Source organism: Primulina eburnea, chromosome 3, assembly GCF_022965805.1.
Source record: "Primulina eburnea isolate SZY01 chromosome 3, ASM2296580v1, whole genome shotgun sequence".
NCBI lineage: Eukaryota > Viridiplantae > Streptophyta > Magnoliopsida > Lamiales > Gesneriaceae > Primulina > Primulina eburnea.
The window spans coordinates 12,034,258-12,042,157 of record NC_133103.1 but is presented as its reverse complement, the minus strand read 5'-3'; the positions used below and the strand labels follow the sequence as shown (position 1 = coordinate 12,042,157).

The 7,900-nt window shown below is 32.9% G+C and overlaps 1 protein-coding gene across 3 annotated transcripts; it reads left to right on the top strand.

Moving 5' to 3' along the window:
• The first annotated feature begins 3,243 nt into the window (after positions 1 to 3,243).
• LOC140826453 (protein MRG1-like) lies at positions 3,244 to 7,203 on the top strand. Of its 3 annotated transcripts, none has more exons than XM_073188760.1 (11): positions 3,244 to 3,450; positions 3,819 to 3,872; positions 4,057 to 4,070; positions 4,190 to 4,335; positions 4,428 to 4,463; positions 4,825 to 4,865; positions 5,431 to 5,529; positions 5,727 to 5,806; positions 6,129 to 6,298; positions 6,439 to 6,523; positions 6,858 to 7,203. In XM_073188760.1, exons 1-11 carry the CDS (start codon positions 3,310 to 3,312, stop codon positions 6,946 to 6,948), a joined length of 957 nt encoding a protein of 318 aa, XP_073044861.1. In that variant the 5' UTR covers positions 3,244 to 3,309; the 3' UTR covers positions 6,949 to 7,203. The 3 variants fall into 3 exon arrangements, with proteins under 3 accessions (XP_073044861.1, XP_073044860.1, XP_073044863.1); XM_073188759.1 differs by having other exon boundaries at positions 3,245 to 3,450; positions 5,428 to 5,529; XM_073188762.1 differs by lacking the exon at positions 4,057 to 4,070 and having other exon boundaries at positions 3,267 to 3,450; positions 5,428 to 5,529.
• Positions 7,204 to 7,900: the final 697 nt, after the last annotated feature.

Genomic DNA, 7,900 nt, shown 5'->3' with positions numbered 1-7,900 from the left:
TTATTCATTTCTCGATTGTAGATAGGGGATTCTAATTCAGAATATCATGCATCACCCAAAAATTTTCAAAGAAAAAAACAGTGAAATTTTAGTTGCTGCAGCCACCCATCTGTAAATTAAATTCAATGTAAAGTTACCTTCTCTTCAATGGCGTCGTCGTATTAAAATGGGAAATTTATGGATGATTTATTACTTATTATTGCGGCAATAAATTGTTATCAGTTGAACACTTTAGCTAATGTATCATAGAGAAACTTTTATATATTGTGTCACTGGAGTAAAGGAAATATTGTGCTAAAGTTTGTGGATTCCAACTGTCGAGTAATTTATGCGTTGGATATTTTTGGTGAAACATTTCTGTCTTCTTTCTGCGCGAAGCCAGCTAAAGGTTTCTTGTCTTCACCTTCTTTTCGTTGGAAGTAGCAACTGACTTCCAACTGGGTTATAACGTAGCTTCAATCCCTTCAAACTTAAATATCAAGGTCTGCCCTAATTTCTTAATAAGCTCCTCGATCGAACGAGCCCAGAAAAGACCGTCTGTTTCGTATTCCACTTTTTTCTTCTTCCTCGTGCATAACCAACAAGTCTGAGTCCTGACTCCACCAGCGAATTCATCGGTGAACTGCACATCCGAATGATTATTTGGCTCGTCCGAGGTAGGAATGTGTGGCATGGACATGGATGGGTATCAAAAGTTGACAAAGCACAATCCTGGTGAAATTTTTGACAATTATATTATCAACTCCAACAAACTAATATTCTTTAGCTTGTAACATCGATAAAACTGGGTATGGTTCCATAATGTTACAAGAGATGACTAACAAAATTTTGGTTCATGCAATTGATGTACTTTCTACAGAAAAGGAAAAAAAAGGCGTGGTTATCGAATATCGAGATTTTTTATAATAATTTTGAAACGTCGAAGGTGATTAATTTGCTTAACGACATGAGGTGAAAGATGTTCACTAAAAAAGGATCACCGTAATAATAATATTAACAATTTACGAATAATTAATATATCAAGATTCTTGGCGACGCTATTTTAAAAAGTTAAAAAACATACTATTATATAAAAAATTATATTTTATTTAATATAACATAAAATAATGATAACTAAATATATATAAAAGTAGCGTAAAAACTAATATCGTAACAAAAACTAAGTGAAATGATATAATTAACGTAAATAATTAAATAAAATTTTCGAATGGTATCAAATCAAATTTGAATTAAAAAAAAAAATTTAAAAACTTCACATTTAATTAAACATTTAGTTCTTACTTGTTTAAATATTTTATTTGGTAAATGAATACATTAATACTAATAAATATTTTATCCAGAATTTTTTTTTAAATCCGTTATATTTGTCATTCTCTTAATTTAATCTTATATATAGTCAAATTTCATTCTTAGTTCTTATAATTTTATGCTTAATTTTTTGAGATTTACGTCCTATTTTGGCCAGAAAATCCAAGTTCGTCTGACAACAAAAATTGATAGATATTATTGGTTTAAAACTATTTTCCACCTTTTTATCTTAGGTATTCTTGTGCTTCCACACCATTGCCAAAACTTAAGGGAAATTGTATATCATTCCATCCAACTACTATAATTAATTAAAGAATACATCCTCGATCAAAAAAAAAGTTTAAAGAAGACCTATCTCTCCAAAAACGTAATTTTCATATCCTCCAAGAAAGATCGAAGATGCGTGATGGAGATGTGCAGTAGAAAACTACCTTTGTTTTTGCATTTATTATGTTAGAAAATCTGCACCCACCACGATGTTTTCTGTTTCTGAGTTGCATTCGTTTTTTGCAATTGTGAAAAGAGGGCGCGCAATTGAGAACTTCTTGGACAAACGCAACCCAGAGAATTTTGTTTTTCTTTTGTCCCCTTCTCAGCCAAGTCAAATTGTCCAACAAGTTCTCCACTGCGCAGCCTCTTTTCACAATTGTAAAAAACAAATGCAACTCCAGAAATTTTGTTTTTCTTTTGTTCCCTTCTTAACCAAGTCAAATATGCAAAAATAATGGAGCTCAAACATTGGAAATGGACTGCCATTATTCAACCTTTTCAGGGACCACCAAATTATTCACTTTACAAAGAAAAAAAAAAACTTAGCCACAGATAGGAAACGACAGACACACATGGAATAGGACATACCGTACTTAGGTGGTGCCAAATTGATGTTATGTGCCAGCTGAATCTGCATTTCACCACCATTTCCTTCACATGAACCTGGTCTTACAATTTTCCTCAATATTACAATGTTTATGTAGGATTAGGGTTTTCAGTAAGTATTGGCTTGCGATAGACAGAATTAGGCTTGTCTTTTTAAATACCTAAGTAACAGATAAATTGTTTTTATTTTATTTTAATATTTATTTTTTCTCTCTTAATTTTGTGTTGTTTGATGAATTGAAACCTGAGACGAATAGGTGAAAAAAGTCCTCCTAAATTTTTTTGCCACATAGATGAACTCGAATTTCAAATCATGAGATTCTTGCTAGTTTGGATTTTCCGGACAAAATCAGACGAAAATCGCCAAAAAATAAAACATAAATGAATAGAGTAAAAAGCAAATTTTTTTTGATGAAAACTTTTTAAATATGGCAAAAACTATGTTTTTATATATAGAGATTTTTATTACAAATTTATTTAATAATAATTGTTTTAAAAGTATCTAATACCACAATTTGTCTTTAAATTACGAAATAAACTTTTACATTTCACTGTAAACAATGTTTAAGAGCATGAAATAAACTTCAATGTTTTTGTAATATCAATATCTTGATTAATATTGTTAGAAATATATTGTTATTGATCTTTTTTAAGGATGACTAACGTTTGGTTTGCTATATTATTTATCCAATCTAATCTCATGTTTAGTGCACCGTATTATTTATCCATTTATCAATCTTTTATCTTACATCAATAATTATTTATCTGACATCAAGCAAATTATTGAATTGAAATTACAATATTACCTTTAATAAATAATATTATAAATATTATATTAATAATTTCAAAAGGACAAAACAGTAATATCATATTATCTCAAATTTAATCAATCAAATCAAATATTATATTAAATATCATTTTTATGTATCTTATTATTAAAAATATTATTTATCTTGTACAACTAACCAAACGATACTTGTCTACAAATAATCGAAATTAAAACCACCCCGGTCCTTTTTATTTTAGAGAAAGGCCAGCGAACCCCCGGTCTGGAGTTTTATTTTGTTTCAAATAGGCAGGGTGAAGGTGAGTAATTAGAAACCGTGGAGAAATTGGGGGGAGTAGATGGTGAGCAGTTCCAAGGAAGAGTCGGCGAGCGGCGGCCAGAATTCCTCTGGAGACCCGACAGAGTCCACTTCGAAGAGCCTCTTCTCTGAAGGAGAGAAAGTTCTTGCCTATCACGGTCCCCGCATCTACGAAGCCAAGGCATGTCATGCCCTAACTTTTTTGTTCTTATTACGGTTTTAAATCCGAAGAATGTTTTTACTTGTTTAGTTTTCTTGAACTAATTTGGATTTTGGATGATTATAATTGCGTTTATACATGTGTGGAGATATGTGTAGAATGCAATAACCCGAATTATAAGATTCATGTTTACTTACGTATATGCAGTTTGCCAGTTTGTTTCCTTTGATAGAAACAAGCTTTGAAAAACATGTATATTGCATAATCTCAGTTATGTCATATCTGCCTGCTATTTGGTTTTGCGTGTTAGAATGGCTTAATCACTTCTTGGGTTTCTATACTGGAATTTGCATTTTTTTTATTAACTCACTGCTCTTTGTCATATGAAGGTTCAAAAGGCAGAGTTCCGGAAGAATGAATGGAGATATTTTGTCCATTACCTTGTAAGTCTGATTATCAGTTTTTTCATGTTCCGCTGTCTGGACATTTGATTTTCTTGGCATCTGCTGCTTCAGATGTCACAAAATTTATTAGTCGTTATGCCAATTAAAATCGTTCTATATTTGGGCTTATTTGTGAGATAATTTACAATCTTGGCATGCATGAACATATATTTGTTTTCTGCAGGGTTGGAGTAAAAAGTAAGTACGCTGGCACCGCTCTAGTCTTCAAATGTTTTCCATTGATCCACCAGAGTCTGTAATGATAAAAGATGGACAGAACATACATCACTTACTAAATCTTCAAATATTGCTTATAGTTGGGATGAATGGGTAGGCATGGATCGCTTGATGAAATATAATGAAGAAAATATCTTGAAGCAACAGGCTCTTGATAAGAAAGTTGGTGTGGACAAGAATACTAAATCGGGGCGCTCAGCACAAACAAAACCTAAAAGTTCAATTGGTATCCTTTTTTCGCTAGGATATTTTTCATTTCGTTCTTGGCCGCTGATGATTCTTCTATTACTAAGTGAGCTATTTTCATGGATTATGCAGATGGTAAAGTGGATAAGGAGGAGGTAAAGAACAACGGTATGCTGTTCAAAGCTTTTGTAAAATTCTGATTATTTCCACTTGCCACATTTCTTATCCTTTTAAAACACTAATTATTTTGATCTCATGAGGTTTAGTGCATTAATTTCAGTTTTTTATCATGGTTTTCAGCCGAGCTTATCTTGATCTAGCAGTTCTTCTTGCTGTAAAGCTTTTTCATTTATCCTTTGAATCTGTAACAAAGCAAAAGAGACTTGGTGCATATTGAGTAGGCTACAGTAATTTTTAGCTCTATAATGGATGTAATAATTGGTGCAATTTCTTTTGACATGTGAATGAATTTAGTTTCTGGTGAGCATTTGATCGAGGTCAGTATCCTGTTTTCTCCATGATTTTGCAGTTACGAAAGGAAAGAAACGAAAGGCTGATTCTGGAACTGAGGTTTGCTTTTATTTTAACATTGGCATTGTTCAAGTTTAGTTTTCAAGATTACGTGCCTGTATGTGTATATGAAGATGTCTGTATGTTTCTTTGGCACTTATTTTTTTATGATGAGTACATATGCTTATGCTATACTACTTATTATGTCGTCACATTATGATAAGTGATGAAGAGAGGGTTAGAGAACTCTAGCATCAGAGTAATGTTATGATCGCAATCTCTAGGCCTGACCATTCACGCAAGTCTTTTTTTTTGGGCAACTTGACATTATTTTGTTTGGGATTTGTAATTTTCCATCTGATTTCTGGAGTTATGGTGTTTTTTCCTCAGATTATTCTTATTTGCAAATTTTGGTTGCTCTCTTTATCAAAGTTGAGTTCTTCCATATTCCCCTCATGGAACATGTTAGTGTTGAAGTGTATGGCAACACACTGATTCTTGGCCTTTTGGATTATCTTTACTTACCTTGATTGAATTCCACATATATTATACCAAGCCAGTGAAGTTAGTTTCATGAAGCTGCTGTTGTATTGGTGGTAAAATGTTGGCTTTTTGTTGTTAGAAGGACAATCCAGCTGCAGAAAAACTGATAAAGATCCAAATTCCACCAACTCTGAAGAAGAAATTAGTTGATGATTGGGAGTTTATCACACAGCAGGATAAGGTACATCTACTGAATAATTCTGTTCCTCCCAAGAAAGAAAAGGAAGATGATTGGAATAGGTTGCATTTTTTTATGATCTGCATACTAAATTTTCCTTTCAAATTGAGGTGAGACATGGCTTATGAAGTGTTACATTACCCTCTATGCTTGTTTAATGGCAAGCAAGAATGTTTATTCATGTGCTACTCCTCTGGCAGCTTGTGAAACTCCCACGATCTCCTTGTGTTGATGACGTATTCACAAAATATCTTGAATATAGGTCCAAGAAGGATGGCATGTAAGTTTATAATTTTCCACTTTCCCATAGAATGAAACAACTCGTTATATGATTAATTGGTTTGTATTTGACAGTAGGTGGTGATGTAAGTTTCTTATATACCACTTTCTCATAAACAGAAACAACTCGGTTTATGATTAATTGTTCTCATCCTGGGGGATGGGGGGTGCAATATAAAACCTTTAGGCTTGTTTTCTCAGGGTGGAGCAGTACTTCATTCACATTTTAGATTAGTAGTCTGTTACTCCACTGTGCTTTCTTGTTATATTTGCAATTTGCATCCTTGTATTTTGTAACTGTGGTTTATTTCCATAAAATTCAGGATGACTGATGCAGTTGGAGAAATTTTTAATGGTTTACGATGTTATTTTGATAAAGCGTTGCCGGTCATTCTTTTGTATGAAAAAGAGCACCAGCAGCACAGAGATGTAATTTCAGAAAGTGTCTTTCCATCAAGCATATATGGTGCTGAACATTTATTGCGCCTCTTTGGTATGTTTATCTGGTTGTATTCCATCATACCACAGTTTTCGTTCACATTCATGATATGAATTTTTTTTAGACATCTTCTTGTGAAATTTCTGTGCTGGTTGATGTGATTTTATGTTCATGGTAACTTCTCTTATTTGCAGTGAAGTTGCCAGAGTTGTTGGCACATATGAGTATTGAGGAGGAGACTTTGATTCGCCTGCAGCAGAAGTTACTTGAATTTCTCAGGTATAAGATTTGTTTATTTTCTTATTTTGATGTTGTCCGCTGGTCTGATTCTTCTAAAAATATTGGTTGATAAAGAATGATGATAAGATCATTTTGTTTTTCTTGTCCCCAGTTAGATCGTAATCTTTTTGAATTTGCTGTAAGCTTTGAGTTCCACTTGATTTTATGGATCATAACAACCATTTAAGATGGATTAATGCTTTGTACATTGGTTCAATTTATCCTTTCTCGAGACTTGCTTGGAAGTTTAGACCATAGTTTGTTTTGAGACTCCACGATATTCTTTTGTTAGAAATGCTTGAAAACTAGTCCTGGATTTGCACATTTGATGCAGGTTTCTGCAGAAGAATGAGAGCACATTCTTCCTTGGGACGTACGATGGCCCTAAAGTCACTGAAGGTGGCAGCAAGAGGAAGGATGATTGATCATCAACAGCCGACTTGATTGTCATGTGTATCATCACTAGCTGAGTGGAACATTCTTGTAGGTTCTGAACTAGTTATATGTTGATATAGATGGACGCCAAATAGCCCAGGCGTTGTAACAATAGCTCTTGCTTTACTGTTTTACTCAATATTTAGTGTTTGTTCTAGCCTAGATGTACCACAAACAACAGTTTTGGTGGACATATTTCAGGTTTTTAAACATCAAATTATGCTACTTACCTTACCCTCTTGATATGCATGCAATTGTTTTACTCAGTTTAAATCTTCAGTTTTCACACGCAAATTCAGATTTAATCATCTACATGGAACAGAAGATGAAATATTATTTTGGAATGGAAAATATGGAGTGGGTGGCAAGTGGCAACACCATCCAAGAAGTGTTGTCTACCCTCATTCCACTCGTTTCGACTGGTTCACTCTACAAGCTTATGTAGCTTTCAAATTTTTATGGTTAGTGAATATGTAACTCCAGATTTTGTTTGATTTGGGTCTTCCACCGTGAAATAGAAAATTATAATTCTTGAATTTGTTGATAGAAATATATTAGTATGAAGAAAGTGACATAAAATCTGGTGTTCATCGTGATTTATGAAATATTTGTTAATAGACAAAAATTTGTGTGAGACGCTCTCACGAGTCGTATTTGTGAGACGAAATTCTTATTTGGGTCATTTATAAAAAATATTATTTTTTTATGTTAAGAGTATTACTTTTTATTGTGAATATCGGTAAGGTTGACCTGTCTCACAGATAAAAATCCGTGAGATCGTCTTATAAGAGATCTATTCTTGTTAATATTGTGAACCGTAGGACGTGTGTTTGGTTTTTGTTATATATAAGTTGCTTTAATTACTAAATAATAATTATTTATCAATATTTAAGCATACAATATGAGCTTGTATCATTTATATTTCCTCATAGTTTTGTACTT

Excerpts from the sequence above, each read along its gene's own strand:
- LOC140826453 (XM_073188759.1), top strand. The coding sequence starts at position 3,310 with ATGGTGAGCAGTTCCAAGGAAGAGTCGGCGAGCGGCGGCCAGAATTCC. Across the intron at positions 5,530-5,726 it reads TTATCACACAGCAGGATAAG|CTTGTGAAACTCCCACGATC; the intron begins GTACATCTACTG and ends CTCCTCTGGCAG. Across the intron at positions 6,299-6,438 it reads ACATTTATTGCGCCTCTTTG|TGAAGTTGCCAGAGTTGTTG; the intron begins GTATGTTTATCT and ends TCTTATTTGCAG.